Below are 27,608 nucleotides of genomic sequence, written 5' to 3' on the forward strand. Positions count from 1 at the left end.
TGTATAAGTTAACAACTACACCAAAACTTGCTATGATTTTGTCAATAATCACCAGTTGCAAAAGTGACTTTTATTTTCTGTACAGATGAATTAATTGAAGTTTGCAATTAAAATGAGATTGCCATTTCCTCATGTTCAGTTTGTTTAGTTTAAATCACTACAAAAATTGCTTTTTGCATGTCAACTTCTGTAAATACGCATGTGCTTTTTAAATAAGGCTCAAAATGGATGTGAATATTGTGCTGTGCAATGTAAGTCTAGTATTAATCTATGTTGTGATTCAGAGAGACTGAATCATTATCAACACTAGCTTCATATTGTGGTCTCCATCCGAATCTCATGGCCTTTCTGTACTATGAGTTTAAGTCTGTTTATTATTTACAGACGAGCTTACTTGTGTCAGTATCAGATACTTAAGCTTAGTAAGAGAGTTGTGGCTGTCTGATTTGGGAGCGTCTGCTAAAGAATCTTCTGTTTGTTGTTTGGAATGTCAGAGGAGGCGCGCGCTCGCTCCCTGCGCTCCACCGACCTGCTCCTCTCACATATGGCTGTAAAAGGGCAGGCTAAGAGAGAGAGAGCTGCCATCTGGTAGTTCTTAAAACCTCTGGAATGCTTTTGCTTTAGTAACACAACTAAACAACCCATCTTTGCCAAGCTGAGAAGACCCTCCCCCAAAACACTCATACTGCGTCATACTCGTTTTTCTTCAGGACTGGAAAAATCAGGGAGGGTGAATCGTACTCCCATAATGCTTTTAGTAGCAAAAAATTCCAACCTCCAGAATCTTTAGTTAAATGCAACTCTTGTGAGCGCCAATTACAGACAAATGTTTGGGTATGAATGTTATATTGAATGCACAGTATGTGTTTAATATTAACATTGATAAGAAGAAACTCATATCATGTCTCAAAAGTACTGCTCGAAGTCTATTAAATGGTTAAGTCGTCTCTAGTTTCATTTTCTAGTCATTTGTTTCATTGACTGAGTTTACTGAGCTTTAAATACTCTTCTCCTCCAGACATCCGCCATCCGGAGGAGCTCTCTCTATTGCGCAAACCACGCGACCCCAAGAAGAAAAAGAAAAAGCTGGAGGAGGCAGAGGAGGAGGCGCTTGAGCTGGAAGGACCACTGCTCACCCCTGGATCAGGTACATATCACAGGGTCCTCATATGCACCTGGGGACTTTACAGCATTCCTTTGTATATATGTGAATACAGTAATCCCTGAAAAACACTGAGAGAAAATTGTGTTTCAGTTTCACAATGTGTCTGTAGTGCAAACAAACAAAACGAAATAAAAAAGCAGGCACCAAAGGGGGATGTCTGTAACTTAGGAAAACAAACAATGTATTTTATCTGGTTTCCAACAGATATTTTATCAAAACTTGTGGCTACCGTAAACTGTAACTTTACAAAACAACATGTCTCTAGCTCCATAATGTAACTTAAAATGTGTGAAAAGTTTACTTATGGGATGTGGATTTGAGATCGGACCAAACAAAGTAGGGACTGCAACATATTTGAGTAAATTCTTGGAGAAACCGCCATTGAACTGTGCCACATTGAAGAAGCAGTCACTTGTTGAAATGTTTCAAACAGATGTTCGAACTAATTGTTGTGGAATTAGCCATTGTTCTTGTATATTAAAGTTTTTCGGATGTTTGAGCAATGATTTAGTTTCCTGACATATTGTGTTATTTCTTGTGGGGTGGGACGGTGGGTAGTGTTTGGGATGGTGACTGAAGGCAGTGAGTATGTTTACATGCACAGAATAAGCGGATAACTATCAAAAATCTGCTTATTATAAAAACTGTTTTCATGTGTTTCCATGCAAATCAGACAACTGCGTTTACATGGGACTTGATAATTTGTCAGGTTTCTCGCAGGTAGTGACGTCACCGCCTATAGTTCATAATAGTCGATCAAAAATCCAATGGCATATCTGTCTTAAGCTATATTGTTTTATCTCTTTTCGTGTCTCCAGAACTTGTAAATATAACATCAGTTTTTATTTTTGCAGTTTCTCTGCCAACTGCTTTAGTAGAGCAGAGACTTTTATGCATTACTTTGCGCTTACTTCCGTGTCTGAGGTTTATCTTTAACACGCGGAGACATGCGCACATGGACCAAACCGTGAGAAAGCCAGTTAAGGTGTTTACATGCCACGCGAAATCGGGGTAATGAGCAAAAAACTACCTGTGCCGATCAGTTGCTTACGCTGTTTATGGGCTTTCCACGATTAAGAAAAACAGTTTTACGCTTTTACATGACCCCACGTGTTATCAGTTTATTAAGCATAATCGACGTAAGACTGTGCATGTAAACGCACTCCGTGACTAAGTATTCCTGACATCACGTTTTTACGGAAGTCACAACGTTTTTTGAAAAATCACATCTACTTTAAGCAGGCTGTGTGAATTTGACTGTAAAATGACTTTTGAAACTTTTCTAGTACTTGCATAGCGCCTAGTGCAGGGGTCTGCAACCTTCAATGTCAAAAGGGGGCCTTTTGGCCCCCGTCTGACAGAAATAACAAATAAAATTCCTAATGAAATTCCTAGAAAAAAACACTAATATTACTTTTTGACAAAATAAATATTGCAGGGTTGTTCGAGTCCTTGCCTTTTTTGTTGGAAAATAAAAGAAACAGCTGCCCACTAAAAATTATAAAACATAGCTGCTGCTTATTAGAAAGAGCAAACATAAAAATGATCCAGTTTTTATTTAATTATGACTTAAGTTCATTTCATTGTGCCGTCATCGTGTTTTTTTTCTCAGTCATGTACAGCAATCAACCGAGCCTGAACATAAAACACGGCTATATCAGTACAGGGTCCAATATACAAATATGCATATGCAAAATAATAACGTATGAAATGGATTTCTCACCTGATTTATAAACATCACAGGAGAGCTTATCTTTATTAGGGCTGTAAGACGTGACTTTTATCTTCACCACTACAAGCTGTCATTCATGAAGCGCAAACAGTGTTTGTTTTTCTGTAAATCATGCTTGAAAAAAGCTGCTTAAAGTTTGCACATTTTTCACCACATATCAAGCAGACAGGTAAGCCAGCATCATCAGAATTAAAGGCAAATGAATCTGTCCATGAAGGACTAAACGTTTTCTTTCGAAACATTTCTTTTTTTAGATTTATCCATCTTACTGAAGAGTAAGATATTGGTATGGATATTCACAACATGTGGCGACGTGGGACGACAAAATATATATATATTTTTTAATGTAAACACTTTTTAGTGTAACAAGATCAGTTCGATCTGAAAAATAAAATGGTATTCCAAATAAAAAAATACAATACAATAAAAATAGCATTTATTTGAATTTTTAAAGCTTTAGGGAGGAAGCCACTGAAGAGGCATGAAAGAGCCACAGTTGCAGACCCCTGCCCTAAAGCTATGTTATCATGAAAAATGACAATGTGACCTTTAAAGTGTTTTCTGGCCATCTGCTAAGACGTTGCTATACAGTGGATAGATGTGTGCCGGCTTATGTTCTTCAGAGCGAGTTTATGGGATGTTTTTTCACTAGTTAAAATAACAGACAACCTCTTCTCAAACTAAAAGGTTTGTTCAAACCCCTTAACCTAAATATGAAGATTCATAATTGCGATGCTTCCCATAGCATTCTTAATTGTAACAGGATGACGTTGATACTTCACATTGCATTGCTTTACTGCAGTGTATAAACCATGTTTGATGCTTTGGAATCCAATCCATGAATTTTTATTATGTTGAGTGTTCTAGAAAACATGAGGCTCAAATAAGAAATGTCTCGGTTAAAGCCAGCGTATCATTAACAGTTGTGCTGTTCTCACTTTCACTTCAGAGCGTGAATGCTTTTGGATTCCACACATATTTGGTCACACTGCCATTTTGAAACAGCAGTCGACCACATCGCCCCACGCGTGATGTTGGAAAATCCATTTAAGATGCACAAAGGACAATTTTCATCTGAGGTCAACATTGAATGGAGTCTATTGTCCTGTTTCAGAATGTAGGCCCCATGGTTGCAACTAAACTGAACACGCAGGCCAAGAGGCTTGTGCAAGACATCTATTTCCAGTATCTGCTCTCCACTTCTTTAATTAGTACAGTTTAACTTCACAGTGACCCTCATTAAAACAGTGCAGGACTTCTGCGTGATGTTCAGAGGGCATAAAGAAGCTTGTTTTCACTGCACAAAGGCACTTTTAGGGATGGAGGAAACAAACGGGAGCTGCTACGAGCCATATTAGCTCACAGCAGGAAATAGAGGGGGAAAGCATAGCTTGTTCACCTCTCAGAGGGGCAGAAATGTTCGATAAGAATCGCTTTGATAATGGTACAAGAGGACACGAGCTCCACCCTTTTAAGAGCTGTTGTATTGTTGTTTCTTCCTCAGTCGTCATGATTAGAGAGGTTCGTCTTCCTCTGTGATCTGTTTCTGAATTTCTTACAATGCTGTGATTGGACTACAAGTAGAGTAATAGTTGGTGTCCCGTTACTTTTATGAAGGGAATCAGTTTTATCAAATTAATTTAATCGTGCCCACTGAGCTGTACATACATTTTGTAAGAAGATATTTTTCTGCTGTTCATTTCATTGGATTTTTCAATTGCTAAATGCATTGCTGTGGACCGTATGTCAATATCAGCTTATGATGAGTGATACAGAAATAAAATATAAGAGATTGACTTTTTTAATGTGTATTTAGTGCTTTTGTCTGCGGCAATAATGTAATAATGTGTGTCTAACCCTAATGTCTACAAAATATCTTGTTTTACTTGTGTAACAGAGCATATAGAAAGGATTTGTATTAGGTTTTTAAAAGATCAGCTGTTTTTGACACTAAATATCTTTTATGTCATAATTTTAGACATCATCTGTTGAATTTATATTTAGTTCGAATGTATAATTAATAACATCCAGTTGCAAAAATCTTAAAGCCACAATTTGTACTGTTTTAATACGATATGGTCGGAAAGCAAGTTAATTAAGTTTTCCTAACTTTACACATGGAATAGACACAATTCTCAAAATTCAAAATGTATTAAAGTACAATTTTCTTTATTTTATAGGAAATGTTTATCAATAATTACAAATCAACAATTGGTGTTTATTATTTTGTTTAATTGTTAGAAATGACGAATTTACTAAAATCTCATCAAAACATGTCTTTAGTTCATCTTGTGTGTGGCTCATTATGTCAAAATGTGTTTGCCGCGTCATGTCAAAATACATGATGAAGAGGTTTATAACAGAAGAGACGCTCACGTTTGCCAGATACTCGCTTAATCTCATGTGCAATCTCATGTGTAATGTGAGTTTAGTGTTAAGTGAGTATCTTGCAAGTATTTTATAAATGTGAGCATCTCTTTTATCATAAACCCTTTCAACGCATCTGCGTGCCCCACGGGAGAGAAATCGCTGTCCGCCACTGAAAATAAAGATTTTAAAGTGTTTTATATGTAAAAAATGAAGCATCTCATACATTTTTTACTCGGATCTTCTGAGTTGCACAAAATCTCATGATGTTGCCAGTGTTTCTCTGAGCAACAGTGTACTGAATGAAGAAGAAAAGTGATCGTGTCAATGACATTTACTAAGGATGTTTGGGAACATTGTGAAACCCCATTTTGGAAACTTGAGTTTTTATTATTTAATTGTTTATCTGTAATCTCATCTCATTTAGCATGTTCTTTTCCTTCAACTGATTTCTTAAATCTATCCCTTCGATCTTGATCTGTCTGTTTTCTTTTCCTCTTCATTTCCTCCTGTTCCTCAAGCCTCTGAGGTAATATACATTGGACCGGTGAAAGGTAAGAGTCCCTGCTTTCTGTCTTCTTCATTGCTTCCTTCACCTCCTCTCACCACAGTCACCTGACCACTGTTGACATGATGTAATCTCGGCTCTGGTCACCTGACTGTCTGCTTGTGTGAGATCCTCAGCTGAGGGTCATGGGCTTTCATGCATTCATTCACCTTTATACCATCTATTCAAAGATCCAAAATACTAGAGGTGAAAGAATGATGGGTCGGGTCAAAGAGCAAGAAAACTATTCAGGCAATATTGAAAAAAGAAGTTTGTTTTTGGGGATTGGTCATTGCGAATGACAAACATCTTAAAATCCTAGTTCATATACAGGGAATATAAAATAAAACATTCATAGGTCGATGCCCTCCAGAATGTGTAAACACTGTTGCTCTTTGGCAATATGAAAACAATGCTTTGTTTACCCAACTGTGGCTCAACCAATGGCATGAGTTTGAGGTGGAGCCATCTGTCTGCCTGACCAATGACAGATGGGGGTAATGTTCAGGAAGCTTGTTTGCAAACTGTGTTTATTTTTCCAGTTCTGTTTAGTGACACTAATGGCCCGGAAATGACTTCTCATTTAACATCCGATAAGAGTAAGACAGGGTTTGTAGGGAGTAGTTCTTCTCCAGATGTTGTATGGACAACCGATTAATGGATTAGTTTGATGTTTGCCGTATTAAAAAAATAATGAATTCTCTTTTGTAATCTTCATCATTTATTATGCCTACAAAGATTCGTTTGTATGTATGATTGTAGTTTGCTTATTTGAAGATTCTTAAGTGGTGCAAAGAGTCGAGTAAACATCCTAATGCTGCTGCTGCTGTCAGATCTCCTGAGTTTCCTGATGGGACCAGAAAGCCCTTCAGTGACCTTCCCCTGAGTTTCTGAGAATGTCTATGAGCCCTCCCTTATTCGTCTTCCTGCCCTCTCTGTTTTCTCATGACCTGTACCCCGCCACGAGCACTTCCTGTCCCTTTACACGTCTGTAGCCTCAAACTGCCACGTAACGCTGTTGTGTTCTTACTCTCTGATTGGTCACTCGAGTGGTTACAGAAGAATGTGTAGTATAACCATGACATTTTTTCTGGTTTGTGAGTGTGAGTAAACAAAGTTGTAATGTGATGGTATCTATTTTAAAAATCTCTTGCACAGCAATCATAAAAAGATACAAATTTCTTTTGCATTTTATTATTGCTCATACACCAGATTTTTTAGTTGTTGAGTCCAATGGTTAATGGTTATGTTTCAATGGTTAAGTACATTTAATGCATTAAATCACTGTTTCCTTTCACGTTTTAAAGTTAACAATAATCTGGAGATGTAATTATTTCTGTTCAAATTTTATGTTCCTGCTTTTGGTTCCTTTTTTTAAGAAAAAATTACATAATCTTAAACTCTTATTAATATAGTAGCTTTAATGCTTCTATAATTCAAAAACCTTAAATGACATCTGGGTTTTGTACTGAAAGTTCACATTGGGTGAATGCTAGGGGTGTAGCGATAAATCGATATGGCTCGATACATAAATTATATTTCTAATGATTCAATGCAACAATGCCACACATAAAATGTCGATATGAGGGACCTTTATTTTGACACTCTGAAGTTGTTTGACAGATCAAATGACTAAGTTTAACAGTTTTTTTTTACAATTTATTTACATTTATTTAACTACCTCAGTGATTGTCACTATTGCACATTTTGCACAAAATACTGAAAGACTTTTATTGTTGCCATCTTAAGCTTGATTCCAAGTGACATTTTGCCCCTAATTATTTATTTTTATTTATTTAAAAAGTTTATTTTTTTGTTGTAAATGTTCCAATTGGGACACAGATTGTGCCATTTTTAAACTAGTTCAATTAAACGTTCATTTTATATATTTTGGTTGCATTTGTAAGTTATAAAAAATGTAAATGCTTACCTAGGCACACAGGCTAAAAATAACGACAAATTAATTTGCATAAGAAGCGATTGATGTACTGCCATATACCCATCGCTCAATATTGCTTAAATCAATATTGTATCGCATCGTAATTAACTGTCTGATTTACACTTCTTCATTTTGCAAGTAATGTTGCAAGTTAATTGTTCATTTTGCTTTGGGCAGCTGTAGTATTCATTAATATTTATAAACTATTTGTGGTCATAAGAAAATTAAATGCTGATATATATGAAGAGTTCAAATGCAAAACCCTCTAAGTGCATCTGGCATGTTTTCCTGTGAAGGAGCTTTTTTAAGGCTTTATGTTTAGGTTAAATTAGTTTCACTTTAATACAAATTAATAGGTTATAAATCAGTAATTGAAATGCCTTATTTTCACAAATGTCACTTTAGTCATTTCATTGGTATGTAACAAATTTCACTTGACTTTTGCTGCAAAACCCTCTAAATGCTCGCAAGCGTTTTTGGTTAAAACCTCGTTTCCCAGTCCCACCCTATCTCCCTCCAGTCACTCTTCAGTGTCCCTTCTGAATAAAGGTAAAAGGCTCAAAAATTGACTAATTGATGATGGGCCGTTGAATTAGTAAGGAAATATTGACAACGGGCCATTGAATTATAAGTTAATAATGCACACCCAAGGTGCAATTATTGGGCACGACGCGAAGCGGATGTGCATTATTTTCAAATAATTCAAAGGACCGGAGTCAATTATTCCTCTTATACCACGGTTACCACAAACATTGCTCTGGTGCCTATTAAGACATTTGACAAGTTAGGTGTGCGGTTATCAGAAATTAATGCATACCCACGGAACATATTTCAGCCAATCAGAATACAGCATTCAACAGACCCGTGGTATAATTGGAAAATAATGCACCGCTTATACCACGGTACCACAGACATTGCTCTAGTGGTTATTTGTAACTCCTTCCCCGCCAGCGTTTTTAAAAAAAGTTGCCAGCCAGCGCCAGCATTTTTCATGATTTTCACAAAAGTTTAATGCCTTCCAGAAAATGTTCTTCTATAAATATATAAACAAACAATATATCAGATGAAAGAACAGACCCTCTGCTTTCTAACAAAAAAAACTGTTCATTCATAAGTTCTCTTGTAATCACCTCTCAAACATGGGTAGGTTTCTTCAAAAACACCCAATTTTGAGCAAAAAGCTGAGATAATTCAATTTTTGCGAAGGACTTTTGATAGAGATCAGATGCAGAGCGATCTTTAAAACCTACACAGAGTTCTTTCTCTTTTACGTGAGGCGCTACTTCCGGGTTGTATAAGTTGCGGAAAGACGGAAAATTGGCTGGATAATTGGCGGGGAAGCGTTTTCTCTCAATTGACGAGATATCTCGTCAATGGCGGTGAAAGAGTTAAGACATTTGACAGGTCATGTGTGCATTTTACAGAAAAATAATCAACACCTGTGAAACATTTCTTGACCAATCAGAATAAAGCATTCAACAGGCCAGTATTATAATTTAAAACAATATTTGTTAAACCTCCTTTAACCAGGTAAAAACGTGCAGCTCGACAATTGAAATCCGACTCATACGCATGTTGTTGTTGTTGTTCATCCAATTCTTTTTCCAAGCACTTAATGGACTTTGCTGAAAAATGGAGATGTCGTTTAACAGATTCTACCAACAAGGCAGTGTCGGTTAATATAATTATCAAATTTTTGATGAAGGTGGTGTTTAATGGCTTTTGCATCTGAGCTCTTCATATGTAGTTCTTTATTAAAGCACATATTGAGACTTCTGAATTGACTTTTATCACATTGTGCTCATTTTAGCTGGTGCATGATGATAGCTGCAGTTCCTGCACTACCGAATGTGTTTACGATCTGTGGAGATTATAACAGCTAGAGAGATCTGTGTGAATGCTCTCAGTTCACTGGGTTCATTGGAATGTCAGCCACCTCCAGGTTCTTCATGCCGCTGGTTGTGCTAGCTGCTGTTTTGTGCACTGTTTTGAATTGGGTTGTGCTTTAGTGTGCATCTGCATGCTGCCTTGATCAGAGGTGTGAACCGAATTTATTCATGATGATTTTCAGACACTGGAGTCTTATCGTTTGGCTCGGGGTGGAAAGTATGACACCAGTATGGTCCGCATAAACGGTTATACCACCCAGCCCCATGTCCGGTTTTTCATGTGGATTTGTAAGTGTGATTTATGCATGCCGTGTTAGGTCACTACTGATGGACATGTTTCATTTCAGGGAGCATCTACTCCAGTCCTGGACTTTACAGCAAGACCATGACCCCTACATATGACTCTCGAGACGGCAGTCCTCTGTCTCCCACAACAGCGTGGTTTGGAGACAGCCCGCTGTCAGAGGGCAATCCCAGCATCCTCGCTGTCAGCCAGCCCATCACCTCTCCTGACATTGTGGTGAAGCTCTACAAACCACAGTCTTTGTTGGATAAGGCCAAGATCAACCAGGGGTAAGTGCAAGTTTGACACTCTGCAGGAAAGGTTCATGGTTTTGGAAGGAGTTCATGTGTTTGTGATCTGTTTGTGAAGGTGGCTGGACTCCTCCAGATCACTGATGGAGCAGGATGTGAAGGAGAATGAGGTTCTTTTACTGCGGTTCAAGTATCACAGCTTCTTTGACCTCAATCCTAAGGTCAGTGTGCTAACATTTATTGCATGGTAAATCACATTTTCAAAATCTTTATTCAGCATTTCTGTGCTTTTAAATATTGTATATATTTTATAAAAGTAAAAAGTTATACATAAAAATGTCTCTTACAAAATGATGAAATAAATGCAAAAGCATCAAATAAAAAGATAAACAGATAAGGTGATGTTTCTGGATCTAAAGAGCTTCAGCTTAAGTTAGTTAATTTGTTAAAAAAGTACATAAAATGCTTATAGAGATGACACTTATGTGAAGTAGATATTTGTAGATGGTAAATTTAATGATTCTTAAATGTTGTATTTTTAGTATTTGCTGAATCTAAGAATCATTTGGTATTTTTATTAATTTGGTATTAAATTCACTTTATTTTAATTCACTTTTTATTTTAATTTGTTGGACTAGATTAGATGAGATTCAATTTCTTTATTAATTTTATGAGACATACTTTACAATGAAATTTGGGTCCAAGCTAAAGTGGTATTGAATATCAGGTTTCCCATAACTCTTTGAAATCCTTGAAAGTCTGTGAATCTGTCAAAAATTCAAGGCTCTGGAAAGTTTTTGAAAATAAATATACAAAAATACAGTTCATTGAAAGCACTTGAATTTATTTTGTTCAAGAAGTTTTCTGGAAAAAATCCATATTATTTCTTGTGTAGTGTAGGATGACATCATAAAAGTCTATACTTTTTAGGCACACATGCCAAACTGTTAGTTTTGAATGCTTATATGTTCTGTATGTGAATTTTGTCAGTGTTATAGGCAAAACCAAAATGCTTTTTTGCATAGTTGTGTTTGACACATGATAACAGTGTATCTTACAAGGTAACACAATGTAACCTTGATCTCCCTTGAAATGTGTTCACACATTATTTTCTTGAATTTGATGGTATTGGATCTTGAAAGTCCTTAAAAGTTAACCAAGGTGTGGGAACCCTGGAATATGCTTAAGAGCCTTTACTTGTAACATTTACAAACATATATTTTACTTTAAATAAGAGTCTATACATCTAACGTTCTAATACATTCACATACACGCACACTAACTCAATGTAAACGTATGTGAAAATAATATAAAGTATGCATGTGTTGCACTGCTCAGAATGCAGATAAAATAATAGATACATGCTATATATATCAGGGTTTCCACAAGTTCTTGAAATCCTTGAAAGGTTCTAAAACTAGGGGAAATAATTCAAGGCCCTGGAAAGTTTTTGTAAATATACATGCATAGATACAGGTCATTGAAAGTGCTTGCATCTATTTTATGCAAGAAGTTTTTTGAAAAAAAAAATCCATATTATTCCCTGTGTAGTGTAGGATAATATCATAACAATTTTAGATTTATCATGCTTATATCTTCTGTATACGAATGTTGATTCACACCAAAATGCTTTTTTGCATAGTTGTGTTTGAAACATGAAAATGTCTCGGGTTACGTATGTAACTGTTGTTCCCTGAGAAGGGAACGAGACGCTGCGTCTCCCTTGCCATACTTCCTGCGTCCCTGTAACGCCATCTTTGGCAATATTTCAGATAGCGATATACTTCCTGGCTCCCACGTCACCCTGTCTTTGTCTTTAAGCCTCATCATTGGTTGAATTTACCCCTGGAGGCTTCCCCAAAGTGTCACCGCTGTGACGCAGTGCGAGTTCCCTCAAAAGGGAACTGTAACAATGTATCTTAAAAGGTAAAACGATGTAACCTTGTTCTTACTTGAAAATGTGTCCCCACATTTAGTCCTTGAATTTGAGGGTATTAGACCTGAAAAGTACTTGAAAGGTCCTTGAATTTGAAGTTAACTAAGGTGTAGGAACTCTGGATATTGTATTTCACATTGCAGATGTGGTATTGCATAGAGTCTTGAGGGATATCTCAGTAAGTCTATGAAGGTGATTGGATCAGTTGTTGAGTCAACTCTCCATTATCTTTGTTCTTCTGGAAGTTAACACTGTTTTAATCCCTGCAGTATGATGCCATCAGGGTGAACCAGCTGTATGAGCAGGCCAAATGGGCTATCCTGCTGGAGGAGATCGAATGCACTGAGGAAGAGATGATGATGTTTGCAGCGCTGCAGGTATGTGTCACAGAAGTACCTTAAAAACTATTTAAACATATTTAAGTCCCTTTTAACTTAAAAGTGTTTTACTTAATTTCTTTAAGGGCGATTTATAGTCGTGCGTAGGTCCTACGGCGTAGCAGCTACGGCGTAGGTTCCGCGTCGGTTTTCATTTATACTTGTGCGTCGCCGTCCGCGTCGACGTGCAAACACACGCGAAACCGCTGGTTGGCAGTAATCACGCGTGTAACCACAGTAGCAGCAGAAGTCGTCAGAGAAGAAGAAGCTAAGCAAGTTAACCCACAAACGAAGAAGAAATAGCAACTTGTTGTGTATAATTTGAGAAGACCAGCAATGATGGAAGTAAATAAACAGCGACTTATGTTGCAGTTTGAGTTAAATCACTCCTCAACTTGGCTCATCTTTGTTTTCACCGTCTCAACCGGAAATACCTATGACGCAGTTTTTTTACCTGACGGGAGGGGTTCTGGTGGACCAATCACAGAGCTTGCGGTCCGCGTAGAGCCGACGCGCTGTTAGGAATTTTGTGAGGTGCGCGTCAGGCTACGCAGAGCTACGCACAGGCTACGGATAGCACCTACGCACGACTATAAATCGCCCTTTACTCAGGTAACTTCATAGATAACCACATGAACCCCCTGAAGTGCACAGTCAGTTTTTGTGGTCTTTTAATTATTTTCTTTTCAATTATCTTTAAAACACTCAATATCCTCTTTATTAAGTGGCACTGTCTCATAAGATCGCTGTGTAAGCCACAGAAGTGACAGCTTGCAGTCTTCACTCAGGTCCTCTCACCATTAATGAATTAGTTGGGCTCTGTGCCTAGGGTTCAGCTTTTTCGCAGTGTTTGCCGACGTTTAGCTTCTGGGTCTACGTACTCCAATGTTGCATTTGCTTTTGCTGCTATTTCTGACCCACGTAAATGTTGAGTGACAACACTTGAAGACGCCTCACTGTCTTCACATCATGTGTATATATAGAGCGGGTGACTGTTCGGAGGTGGGACGGGGTGTAAAGGACCACCCAGCATTTCCTACAACAGCCTATAGGTGTTGGTTTCTCAGGCTGGGGTAGTTTTACTGTGTATGTAGAGTGTGTTTAAATAAGTCTGGTTTGTCCCTCCCTGTCAGTTCACACTGCATGCGTATAAGTGAAGATCAGTTTTGGCTCTGGATTGTGTATCTGGGTAGAAGATCTTATAGCTGTCAAACATCAGCAGGTCTAACTTTAGCGTTGAGTCCACTAGAGTTATAGCGAATCTTTAACTGTGTGGTACGTCATTCACCTGCTAACCTCTTTGAGATGAGCACATCTTCATCCTCCATTTTAAAAAGAAAGGCAGTTGTCATCAGCATACAGCGCATGTGCACGTATGACTGAAATATGCCTTTGTAATTCCTAAAGCCAGCTGTTCACTATAGTACCAGAGGGAACGTTGTGTAAATATCATTTGACAGCATGTTTTAATTACGGGTATTGAGTCACACGCTTTTAGCTGAGACATTAGGCAAGATTAAAAAATTTGATCCAGTGTAGTAACAAAACATCTAAATAAAATTGAAAAACTAAAATGTATATGGAGATTATAAAATTGAAAAAGTAAAATATATATGAAGATTATAACATTGAAAATTTTTAATATGGAGATAATAAAATTGAAAGCTAAAATATATATGGAGATTATACAATTGAAAAATTTCAATGTATATATGGAGATTATAAAATTGAAAAATTTTAATATATATGGAGATTATAAAATTGAAAAATTAAAATATAAAAAAGATTTATAAAATTGAACATTTTTAATGTATATATGGAGATTATAAAATTGAAAAATTAAAATATAAAAAGAATTATAAAACTGAAAAATTTAAATATATATATGGAGATTATAAAATTGAAAAAATTAAATATATGTATATGGAGATTATAAAATTGAAAAAAATGTAATATATATATGGAGATAATAAAATTGAAAAATTTTAATATATATGGAGATTATAAAATTGAAAAATTAAAATATAAAAAGGATTAAAAAAATTGAAAAATTAAAATATATATATGGATAATATAACATTTAAAATTAAAATATATTAATATTATAAAATTGAAAAATTTAAATATATATGGATATTATAAAATTGAAAAATGTATATATATATATGAAGATTATAGAATTGAAAAATTAAAATATATGTGAAGATTATAAAATTAAAAAAATAAAATATATAGAGAGAATATAAAATTGAAAGATTTAAATATATATGGATTTTATAAAATTGAAAAATTTAAATGTATATGGAGAATATAAAATAGAAAATTTAAAATATATAAAGAGATTATAAAATTAAAAAATATATATGGATATATTTTAAAATTGAAAAACTAAAATGTATATGGAGATTAAAAAATCGAAAAATTAAAATATATAGAGAGAATATGAAATTGAAAAAAAAAATATATAAGGATATTATAAAATTAAAAAAATTAAATGTGTATATATATATATATAAATGGAGATTATAAAATTGAAAAACTAAAATGATCGTCAAAAAAAACTATTATTTTACTGCAGGCTTTTATGAACAAGTTGGTTTATTTTTTGCCTTAGTTGAATGGTTTTATTGTTTTCAATGGGACAGCATTTTATATCCTATTTGTGGTAAAATATGACCTTAAAACGTATCATCCTGTACGGTTTGTGCTGTAAAACCAGTGTGCGTGTCTGACTGTTGATGTGAGGAAGATACGAATCCTTTAATTAAATTGTCTGCATCACGTGTCTTCGAGCAGCAGATGTCAGCAGCACATTTACAGTGATACAGACTGATGTTTGTTATGCTTGTGTTTTATCACAGTACCACATCAACAAGCTGTCCATCATGTCCTCAGACAATCATATGAACAACAGTGAGAAGGAGGTGGATGAGGTGGATGCTGCTCTGTCAGACCTGGAGATCACACTAGAGGGAGGAAAGACCTCCAACACACTGGTACTGGACCTTCAACAAAACAAAACAAAACACTGCGTCTCTTTGTCTCTCTCTAACACACACAGTCTCTAGCACCAAATACTGTTTATAAGTATGTATTTATATCATCAAGGCTCAACAAGTCAATATATAAGTGAAACACCATCATTCACATAACATTTTACACATATGGTGTTTAATTATTAATCACATTTTTTAACATCTATGCTATATGTGTTATGTATACAAATGATCGAGAAACAGGCTTTTTTAGTTTTCTTACCTAATTGGAAGTTGAATGTGTTACAACCATTTGCCATTTTTAGAGTCTGAATGTTATTCATTTTTTATTTTGTTCTTAGGGTGACATCACATCTATTCCTGAATTGGCCGACTATGTTAAAGTCTTCAAGTGAGTTAAACAGTGACACATTGAGTTTTTCTAGGATGTTTTGAGTGTTGTTATGGCATGTATAACATGTCACTATTGAGAAAATCACCTTTAAAGTTGTCCAAATAAGGTCTTTAGCAACACATTACTAATGATAAGTACATTTTTTTTATATTTACGGTAGGAAATTTACAAAATGTCTTCATGAATCATGATCTTTACTTAACTCTTTCCACGTCAGCATTTAAAAAATAAAGTTGCCAGTCAGCGCCAGCATTTTTTATGATTTTCACAAAAGTTTAATGCCTTCCAGAAAATCTTCTTCTTTAAATATTTAAACCTAAAATATATCAAATGAAAGAACAGACCCTCTGCTTTGAAACAAAAAACCTGTTTTATCCTATCTTTATTTGTTTTTTTTTATCAGCTCTCAAATATGGGTAGGTTTCTTTACAAAATTCCAAAATTTGAGCAAAAAGCTGAGATAATTGCAGTTTTGTAAAGGACTTCAGATTCAAAACGATGATCAAAACAAAGTTTTCACTGTTTGGCCTTAGTGGTTGCTTCCAGGTTTTATAAGTTGGGTAAGTTCGCCACCTGGTGGATAAAAGTGGAAATATGGATTGCCGTTAAAACTCGTCAATGGCAGGGAAGTGTTTTCTCTTAATTGTCGAGTTAATATGTCAATGGTGGGGAAAGAGTTAATATCCTAATCATTTTTGGCATAAAAAATCTATAATTTTGACCCATGCAATGTATTGTTGACTGTTGCTACAAATATATCCGTGTGACTTATGACTGGATTTGTGGTCCAGGGTCACAAATAGTCAAAATTTCAGACAAAACAATTACACATTTAAAAATACATTATAGTATATATTGCATTTTGTTGAAAGCATTTGAAAATACATTTTTAAAACATATTATTGAAAGAAAGCTGTAAATAACCGTACTTACACAGTAGTCTCGTGACCACAGACGGTCAGTTTCTATATCAAAGCAATTTTACTATATCAAAACTTCTGTTTTATACCTCAGACCAAAGAAACTCACTCTGAAGGGATACAAGCAGTACTGGTGCACATTTAAGGACATCACGATCTCCTGCTATAAGAGTCGCGAGGAGGCGCACCTCACGCCAGCGCATCAGATGAACCTGAGAGGTGATGTCCTTAACAAACTCCACTTCCTCCTAATTACCACATGTGCTCGGCATCTCATCTGTTGTTTCTCTATAGGTTGTGAAGTCACACCAGATGTGAACATCTCAGGTCAGAAATTCAACATTAAGCTGCTAATCCCTGTAGCAGATGGTATGAATGAGATTTGGCTGAGATGTGACACGGTGAGTTGGGCTGAAGATCTCTCTGTTTTAGGACCGTAGCACTGTTCATGTGCTGCAGATGTTCAATCTATATTTTTTGTTGTGGTGGAAAAGTGTTTTTTTCCTGTTATAATTTGTCGGCACTTAAGACTTCTTACTAGACTACAAGAATATTTCTGCCGGCTACTTGTGTAAGGACATGATGTTATGTATGATGCACTTGTATGATGTTACAGCAGTATGCATTTTAAATATAATCCCTGAAGTGGTTCTAAACTTGATGTAAATGCTAATCAAGCCAAACTAAAGTGAACTGAACCTGTTCTATGCATGAATGGTACTATGCAATGGAAAAGCGCCAAAAGTCTGATTGGAGTGAACATGATGCTTTAGTAGATTTAGACGAATAATGAGCATTGTTTTTGTTTTTATTAAATACAGATAATATCAGTAATTTTACCCTCATCATGATCTTTTTGTCTTTCAGGAGAAGCAGTACGCTCAGTGGATGGCCGCCTGTCGTCTGGCCTCTAAAGGGAAGACGATGGCAGACAGCTCTTATAATCTGGAGGTGCAGAACATTCTGTCGTTCCTGAAGATGCAACACCTGAACCCTGACCCTCAGATCATAGAGCCCATCAGCACAGACATCAACTCTGAGTGTCTGGTGTCACCACGCTATCTGAAGAAATACAAGAACAAGCAGGTAAATGAAGCTAGCGCAAAGAGAAACTGAAGATTAAGAAATACAGGTATGGACAGAGAGTAAAGGTTATAGAAGTGAAGAATAGTGTCCTGATAAAGATCTGTGGTTTAATGTCTCTCATCTGGCTGTATGGAATAGATTATAATCATCTTCTTTTATACATAAATTTTTGCAATTAGAGGAACCAGACACTATAGTTAAATGGCAATAACATATGTGTTAATTGTAAAATAAAGGCATTTTTGTGTTTTTAGTATGGTACACTCAATGGCTATGACGTGTACACGTATCATAGCACTCGGTGCAGCGTGTAAAACACAGTATAGTTTTCATGTTGTTGAGAAACTGGAGGAGAGTGAAAGTACTGAAGGAGGGTCAGTGAATGGGAGTCAACAGAGACTCCTGTGTGCTGCTGCTCGTGGTGTCGTCTTACAGCTCCTCTGGACTCCATCCAGCTCCTGTGATGCTGAAGGGGGGAGGTGTTGAGCTTCCTGTCCTCCATTCTCACTCGATCCCATTCCCACACCAACCGAACGTTTGAGGAGTCGGGGTGGGGTTTTCAGAAACAGGCGGGAAAATATGCAGGAAACAAACTGTGTTGGGAATGTGGAGAGGTCGTCTGGCATGAGACTAGGGTTTGGCTAAGCCGTGAGAGCGACTTTATTACACTTATCTACTCATTACAAGCTCAATTTCTTCCCTTCAAAGGCATCTTCTGGTGGTAATCCCAGACGGTGGGGGTCAGAAAGGGCCGAGTGCTATAACCAGTCTGGAAGTGAAAATGTCGACTAGGCCAGACAAATGGATGTAGTCATCCAAATGGTGGGGTGTTTCAGAGATTCCTCTAGTATTTGTAAGTTTTTAACATGTATGTGGCGCCATCTTGTGGAATCTAGTGTTTCTTTGTGCATTTCTGATGAAAGGGATCTCCCAAGTTAATTATAAACAGTTAAAAACTGACTGTCGTGAACTTTGCACTCCCTTTTATGTTTAACCAGTTTTTGAGAAAGTAATGATTTGAGCACTGCACAAAAGATGTCAATATGTCATATTTTTAGAAATCCACTGATATATCAGTCAATAATCAGTATTGGTCGATAAAAGACATTTTTCACACTATCGGCTAAACCAGGGGCTTAAAGCTTCTACAATGGATAAAACAATCTGGAGGGCTACTTTTTTATATACTGTAGTCTACTCAACACCTTTTTGTTTTACTTGTTGATTTTATTTTGTTTTACTTATTGACATACATAAAAGAAGCCAAGCTAATATAAAATATATGTAATAAATAAATATTCAAATTGAGGCTATTAATAGAATGTGCTTTGGTGGGCAACTCACAGACTCTGTGTGGGCAACCGGAGGCCCACGGGCACCATGATGGAGACCACTGGGCTAAACAGTTGATAGTCATGGGCGAGATATCCTGTCAATCAAAAGAGAACAGAAAAATGCAATGAATTTAAGATCTGTATAGAGTTTAATGTTCAATATTACGGGTCATTATATGAATGAATAACATCTTCTGAATAGTCTGCTATCGTTATCGTTGCATCTCTTATATTTTTTACAAATTGATTAATTTATTTTCATTCAGGAAACTTTTGTTCATTCTTTACAAGTATTGCCTGCATGCATTTGTTTTGATAATACAATAAGTGACAGACTGATATATCAGCAAATATTTCATTTAAAAAAAAAAAAAAATATATATATATATATATATATATATATATATATATATATATATATATATATATATATATATATATATATATATATATATATATATATATATATATATATATATATATATATAATGATACCCTTAAAGTCTCCATATTGTGAAAATCAAGTTTTTAATTGTTGTATATACACTCACCTAAAGGATTATTAGGAACACCTGTTCAATTTCTTATTAATGCAATTATCTAATCAATCAATCACATGGCAGTTGCTTCAATGCATTTAGGGGTGTGGTCCTGGTCAAGACAATCTCCTGAACTCCAAACTGAATGTCAGAATGGGAAAGAAAGGTTATTTAAGCAATTTTGAGCGTGGCATGGTTGTTGGTGCCAGACGGGCCGGTCAGAGTTTTTCACAATCTGCTCAGTTACTGGGATTTTTACACACAACCATTTCTAGGGTTTACAAAGAATGGTGTGAAAAGGAAAACATCCAGTATGCGGCAGTCCTGTGGGCGAAAAAGCCTTGTTGATGCTAAAGATCAGAGGAGAATGGGCCAACTGATTCAAGCTGATAGAAGAGCAACTTTGACTGAAATAACCACTCGTTACAACCGAGGTATGCAGCAAAGCATTTGTGAAGCCACAACACGCACAACCTTGAGGTGGATTGGCTACAACAGCAGAAGACCCCACCGGGTACCACTCATCTCCACTACAAATAGGAAAAAAGAGGCTACAATTTGCACGAGCTCACCAAAATTGGACAGTTGAAGACTGGAAAAATGTTGCCTGGTCTGATGAGTCTCGATTTCTGTTGAGACATTCAGATGGTAGAGTCAGAATTTGGCGTAAACAGAATGAGAACATGGATCCATCATGCCTTGTTACCACTGTGCAGGCTGGTGGTGGTGGTGTAATGGTGTGGGGGATGTTTTCTTGGCACACTTTAGGCCCCTTAGTGCCAATTGAGCATCGTTTAAATGCCATGGCCTACCTGAGCATTGTTTCTGACCTGGCTAATTTGCATATTCATAGATCTGCGTATTCTAAATTCAAGCTGTTTAAGGCATAGAAAATATAATTATGACAGGTAAAGACTTGTATGTATGCTGTTTAGATGCTCATAGATGAATTTTTAGGGATAAAATTATTAACTTCAAGGGGACTTTAAACTGTACATTTATAAATATTATGCATAGCAGGTATTTATTTTGTTTGCCCAATTTATTGCTTGTCTCACATTTACTGTAATCACATTCAGTACAAAATATATTGGTATTAAGTAAAAAAACATATGGTCGACCACTAAATCCAATGAATGAAGTACTTTGCAGTTGTGAGTTTGATTTGAAGGTTTTATATAGTTAATGATTTCTTCTAATTCATTCTTACTGTACGTTCACACCCCTGCCATGCCAACGATGCTATAGAAAAAGAGTAGTGGATGCTTTAATGCTCGAATTGGTTGCCGCCGGATCAGGTCATGGCTCATTACCATCAAGTTAGTTTAGCTGTGTTGTGTTGAGCGTACAGTATTCCTCCTCTTGCTTACAGCTTACACGAACCTCCCCTGCCAAATACTCACATGTGCCATTTTCTCTCTGTTGTTTTGAACTCTGCTTGTTTGCTGCCTTATTCATTTATTTGCTTTTCCTTTTTTCCTCTGTGTTCCTCGCTGTTTCCACCCTCTTCAGCCAGGCTTTGTCAGGGACTTGGTAAGTCAATCATTTGATAGTGGGTTGTGGTTAATGTCCACGTCTTTTGTACTAGATATCATTTCACTAACACCGGCTATCATGAAGTCATTCGGTCTTTATCAGTATTTTATTCCTGTGCATTTTTTTTAACCTCTTGCTATTTATAGCTGTAGCTTACAAAACAAACCAGTCACTGGGGTCTCTCCAAATTGATGTTAAAATGAAGCTGTCAACCCCATCATTATATCAACTCTTTCATAACATTCATTTATCTCGAGATGCATATTACCAGTTCAACACATTTACATATAATGTGAATTTGTTAAAATTATAAAACAAATCATTGATTGGTGGAGACTCCAGTGACGTCACTCATTCTCATACTTGTGTGAAAATGTTTCATGTTGCTGAAGGTGTAAAATATTGTGATTGCTGGGATTGTAATGGCTTCTGTGAATGTATTGATGTTACACAGCATGTATAACACGGATCATAAATGTTTACTGTGATTATAGCAGCACAGTTTTCTGATTAAGTGTCATGTTGAACTGTGTGAATTCACCGCTGGATTGTCTCGCTGCGTTTGGGGATTTCATCGTGTTGTCTTGTGTTGAGTGTTCCTCCTCGTGCTTTCATGTTGTGAAGCTTTACGTTTGTATGTATTAACGGCGAGGTGTGTGATGGTCCGCAGATTTCCGCCCGTATTCTGGAAGCTCATCAGAATGTGGCCCAGATGAGCCTGATCGAGGCCAAGATGCGTTTCATTCAGGCCTGGCAGTCCTTGCCGGAGTTTGGAATGACCCATTTTCTTGCCAAGTGAGTGTCGTGGGGATATGCCGTTTTTTCTTCATAATTGTTTGCATGAAGTTTCTTTTCATTTCTCTCTATGGTGAAGATGACGATTTGGGTTATTTGTTGATTAGGTTTCAGGGGGGCAAGAGAGACGAGTTGATTGGCATCACTTACAACAGACTGATCCGCATGGATGCCAGCACAGGTGACGCCATCAAGACCTGGCGCTTTAGCAACATGAAACAGTGGAACGTCAACTGGGAGATCAAGATGGTACGGTGCTTTTCTTGTCTAGCTCTTCTTTTGACATGGGTTAGCTTACACCAAACAGGTTAAACTATCGGTGACCTTTCTTAAAGCTGCAATCTGTAAATTTTTGGACGTGAAAATTAACAAAAATCTATTTTTTATCAAATGATTTTGCCAACGGAAAGCTGACAATAATGTTTTTTTAATTTGATCAGTGGCAGCCGGTGACTTCTTTTTCGAAGGTGCATGATGCAAAGATCGTTAAAACATGTATTTAGCCCATTATGTGTGTGGCTCATCATGTCAAAATATGCTTTCGGCATGTCATGTGAACCTATGTGCATCATGTGTCATGTCAAAATACAAGCCTACTGCAGAGGCTTCGAAGGGGAACACATATTTTGACATGACAAGCCACACACGACACTCCGAACACATATTTTGAATTCGCACCCCTTGAAAGAGAAGTCACCAGCCGCCACTGAATTTGACCGGCCAGGTTCACGAACAGAAAATTACTAGTAACTGCAATTTTATTGTTTAAACAGAGGTGGCGATAGAGAGGCAAAAGTTCCAGATTGCAGCTTTAAAGGACCAGTGTGTAAATTTTAGTGGCGAGTTTGTGAATTGCAACCAAAGGCTCAGTTCAACGCTCACCTCTCGCTTTTAAAACGCATTGAAAAGCTACGGTAGCCGCCACCGGACAAACATGTCATCGTCTGAGACAACTTAGTAAAAAAGTTTGTTCGTTAAGAGCTTCTGTAAAAACATTGCAGCACAAAATGGCAACTTCCACGTAAGGGCACCCGCGGTGTATGTAGATAAAAATGTCTCATTCTAAGGTAATAAACACATAACAGTTCATTATAAAAGGTCTTTATACACCCCTGATAATATAGTTTTGTATATTATTTAGCATTTCTGTCAAGAGATCCTTCTAAAAATTACAAACTGCACCTTTAATAATGTTGCTGTGTATTTGATTGTATATAAAGAGGTGGTTTTCTATCAACAAATAAATGTTTTTAAAACTTTGTTTGTTAATGGCACAGACTGTTGGAAATGTTTTTTTTTATTGCTAGTGTGTGATTCAGATTTCGATTAGACTTTATTGATGATGTGCTTCACTTCAGGTCACGGTGGAGTTTGCAGACGAGCCCAGTCTGGCTTTTATCTGTGCGGAGGTCGACTGCAAAGTCGTGCACGAGTTCATCGGCGGTTACATTTTCCTGTCCACGCGTGCCAAGGACCAGAACGAATCTCTAGATGAAGAGATGTTCTACAAGCTGACCAGCGGTTGGATCTGAGCGCTGCTCGTCCTTCAGCATCAGGGGAGGGGATTGACTTTATTTTACTTTAACACTTCTTTTCTTTTTTAACTGCGCCAACACGGTCACATCATTATTGTTACAAAACTGACGTGTTTGTTACATTTTCGCTCATGAATGCGTTTCTGACACTAGCAGAAGATCGTCGAGATGTCGTGAGTCAGCGGAGAACGCTTTTGCTCTCTCAGAGACGTCGCCCGGTCTGATTTTACTGCTTCACCCCAGCTATTATTATGCTGTCAAAATGAAGCAGTTTGTCACCCTTGTGCGTTGCTAGTGCGATACCTTTCACCCTAAATAGAAATATGCCAGCCTTTGCACCAAGAAAATGCCAATCTATTTATTTGTCACTAACTTGTGTAACATTTACATTGTGTTTCTGGATAATCGTTGGATGTTGCGGTGATCATTTGTGCCTATTAATCATTTATATGCTAACTGCAGCGCATTAATGTGATGTCATAGAGACACTACAGAAGGAAGTTGTTACACTAGCTGTAATGTTGCTGCTTGTCAAGAGATCTGAATAGTAAAGATGTAACACTACAGTCGAATCATGAGATAATGATGTCATTCATAAGCACTTCTATCGTCTATGCATATATAAGCTGTAGTATGAAGTGTCTGTGTTTGTATTGGGTGCTTTTAGCTGTCAACACTAAATTTTAGGACGGATATTTTTTTACACTATGATGGTGGTCGTCCACTTTTTTTTGTAGCAAGCGGCTTGAAATGCAGCAACATAGGAGAACGGTCATGAAGTAATGAATTTGTTTTGAAGGGTCATTGATTTCCAAATGTAGGATGTTTCTTATTTTATTTTATTTTTTATTTTTTTTTGAAGTCTGCTATTTTATCATCACTCTTTATTGAACCAGTATAGTATTATTCTAAAGCATTTCTTTATAATGCAACAGCGAAGGTCACTGAAAAAAGAAAAAAAAGAAAAAAAATCCCATGCAATGTCACATTTTTTTCTTTTCAATATGAAGGATCGCTAAATGAAGTATTAGTTTTTGTATCTAATGTAAAAACACAGGTTTTAAAGAATTGTACAGTTTAGTTGCTGCTTTTTTCTGTCATTTTTCGGAAGTGTATTTTTTCCAGAAAAGATGGGAAAAAGCCATTTTTTCACATTTAGGATCAGATGCCTGCCAATGTTACGGTCTTATGGAGAAATATATATATAGATATATAAATGCATATGAAGAAATGTTTGAAAGAAACTCATTTACATTATTTTATATCTCTTGATATGAGGTTTTTCCTGCCTTAACTAATAAATTAATATCCATACTCATTTGACTCGGCTGCTGAAACACACATCCTTTAAAAAAGTGTTTCAACACAACACAACACTAATGAAGTGCAGCAAAATTTGTAGTGCGTCACTTTATTGTCAGTATTTTCCCATATGAAGTTGATTTTATCAGTGAGGTTTTGTTTAGTTTGTTTTTGTCAGCAGCGTTTTGCATGGCCTGCTGTTTTATGATTGTAAAAATGCCATTTACCTAAAAATAAATAAATAAAATCATTTTTATTTAAAATCCTAAGGGAATGATTCAGCTGAATGTTTTATTAAATGTAGTTCACTGTCACTCAGGTTGTAGTTCTCAGTCTCTATCACAAGAGAGCAGTCTTGTTGCCAGATTGAGCTAATCCAAACCTGTTCATGCAAATAATGAACAAATGATTCAAATAAAGAGATATGTCATTTCATTCTGGTTTACTTCTTTTTACACAGATCTTAGTGTATTTGTGTATCAAGTCGTATTTGCACATGTATTTGAACAAGTAAAAATCATTTTAAAACCTCAACAATAAATAGAGTTACAAACTCAAATTTGACTTTCAGATGTGGCTAAGCAATATTGCCTGAAGTTTAAGCATCTCCATTTAATACAGAACTTATGAAATACTGTACATAGTTTTCCAGAGTTTTTAACACTTAATCTGCCAGCCATATATTTGTTATTGACTCGATATACGCTATAGTCAACAGTTGAAGAGGATCAAAACCTTTCATAAAAGTTTTGAACAATCTTAGGACAACTATAATGAACTTTTTTAAACCAAATGTTGACTTATGTACATTAGTAACTCAGTTTACTGAGAGTAAATATAAATGACCATATGTGGTATTAAATCAACATAAATATAATATCAATAATAAATGATAACAAAAATCTTACATGCATTCTTTTCTGTAACAAAAAGTGTAGAATTGTCAGAATATAAAAGAGTTAAAAACAGCCTGAATAACATTTATATAACAAAATCATCACAGGAGAACCCATGACTCTTTCCTAAAAAATAACTATTAGATATGGATTTCACTTCACAAACTCTGTCATCTTTCTGTCATGTTATAGGTTTTCATTATATCCAAAAGATTTACACATTTTTGCTGCTTTCTGCTCTATAGTCTATTCATAAGAATAAGTTAGTACCTCTTAGTACCTATTTGAAATCACATTATTTTATGTTTGCTTACATATTCATACATCAGTTTATGCACATCTTTTTAACATTTATACATTTTTAAAAGCAATTTCATGTATTGTGTTAGTTTCATGTCATCACTGAAACTATGTATACTTCAGATACTCATGTGACAGTCACCAGACATGAGGAAACCACTCTGAAGAAAGTCTGTGATGACATTAGGGTGAAAATTGACATTTTTGCATGAACTATTTTTTAAGAGCCTCATACAGAATGTATAGTATGTTTGTCATGTTAGTTTTCACATGTGTAAGTCCTGTGATGAGGTCACTGGTTTATGTTTAGATGTCTTTTGTCACATGTTTGTTTACAGTAGATTTCTGTGAAAAAGTTAACACATCTCATTGTTTCACACAACCAACTGACCAACTGCATAGCACAGCCCGACCACAGTCTTTATTATTTCACTCATTTTATTTTTTATTTTTTGCTAAACACATTTTGAGGAATGTTTGTAAGTAGTTCTAGAGCCCTGTTGACATCTTAAAACTGCTTACAAACACTGTTCAAAATCTATTCATTTGTGATCACCAAAACAATAACTAATGGTGAGTAAATGATGACAGAATTAAAATTTTAGGGTGAACTATCCATTTAATGATTCTTTAATCATTTTATATTTCATTAATTTCTATCCAATAATATTTGAAAAAAAGTTAAAACACGCTTAACTCTCCATATCTGTGTTTTATATGTTTATAGAAACATTATTTTAGGTTGTATTTGACTGTATGATGTCATATTCAGTACAGTAGTTTCTCTTTGAAGACATTGTGTGTGTAATAAAAAGTCAAGAGACATCAATATAAGCAAACACATTCCTCTCATTGTGCAGCATGAAAAGATGTTGACTTGAAATGTGTTTTCTGTCAAGTAGTAAAATAGTACTAACATTGATATATAATTGAAAGAAAATGACATTTTATTTTTATGATAGTTCTATTGATTTCAAAATTTGATACATTATGAATCTATTAATTATATCCTTACTAAAAAATCCAGCTAAGACCAGCAAAAGCTGCTAGATTTTAGCTGGTTTAAGGTGGCAGTAGCTGGTTTAACCAGGTCCTCCATGGCAAAGCTGGTCAAGCTGGTGGGTCAGCTGATCTTCCAGCTAGACCAGCTTAAAAAGTGACTAAAACTAGCTAAAACCAAGCTTATGCTGGTCTTAGGGATATGGAAAATTCTTTATCCATAAATGTAAATAAGAAATCTTAAATAAGAAATAACAAAGCAAAAAAGACTTAAAGTAAAGCTTTAAATCTGTCGTTTGACTAAATTTGCAATACTTTGTAGTTGATTCAATGTGATTTTTTGTATCTGTTTATCATTATATTTGAAATGTTTGATATATGTAATAGATACTATTTTTTTTGTTTACTGTTCATAATATTGCAATAAAAAAGTGAGTAGTAGGCCTAGTTGTGTAAAAACATTGCGTATTGTAGTAAATAAAGGAAGTGA

At 35.9% G+C, this 27,608-nt stretch overlaps 1 protein-coding gene across 4 annotated transcripts in view; it reads left to right on the top strand.

Annotated features, from left to right (window-relative positions):
* fermt2 (FERM domain containing kindlin 2) overlaps positions 1-25,192 on the top strand; it is a 47,944-nt gene extending 22,752 nt beyond the window's left edge. Inside the window, exons 4-17 of one of the 4 annotated variants that reach the window (XM_065267487.2) lie at positions 1,019-1,147; positions 5,786-5,818; positions 9,987-10,212; positions 10,292-10,394; positions 12,379-12,486; positions 15,348-15,482; positions 15,824-15,873; positions 16,891-17,015; positions 17,091-17,197; positions 17,664-17,882; positions 21,268-21,288; positions 21,962-22,086; positions 22,194-22,335; positions 23,445-25,192. In XM_065267487.2, the coding sequence (XP_065123559.1) occupies positions 1,019-1,147; positions 5,786-5,818; positions 9,987-10,212; positions 10,292-10,394; positions 12,379-12,486; positions 15,348-15,482; positions 15,824-15,873; positions 16,891-17,015; positions 17,091-17,197; positions 17,664-17,882; positions 21,268-21,288; positions 21,962-22,086; positions 22,194-22,335; positions 23,445-23,618 (1,697 nt within the window). In that variant the 3' untranslated portion in view covers positions 23,619-25,192. The remainder of the gene's footprint in view (positions 1-1,018; positions 1,148-5,785; positions 5,819-9,986; positions 10,213-10,291; positions 10,395-12,378; positions 12,487-15,347; positions 15,483-15,823; positions 15,874-16,890; positions 17,016-17,090; positions 17,198-17,663; positions 17,883-21,267; positions 21,289-21,961; positions 22,087-22,193; positions 22,336-23,444) is intronic. The other 3 variants (XM_065267488.2, XM_065267489.2, XM_065267490.2) reach the window with 3 other exon arrangements.
* The last annotated feature ends 2,416 nt before the right edge of the window (positions 25,193-27,608 follow it).

The sequence above is a fragment of the Paramisgurnus dabryanus genome, chromosome 17 (genome assembly GCF_030506205.2).
Source record: "Paramisgurnus dabryanus chromosome 17, PD_genome_1.1, whole genome shotgun sequence".
Classification (NCBI taxonomy): Eukaryota; Metazoa; Chordata; class Actinopteri; order Cypriniformes; family Cobitidae; genus Paramisgurnus; species Paramisgurnus dabryanus.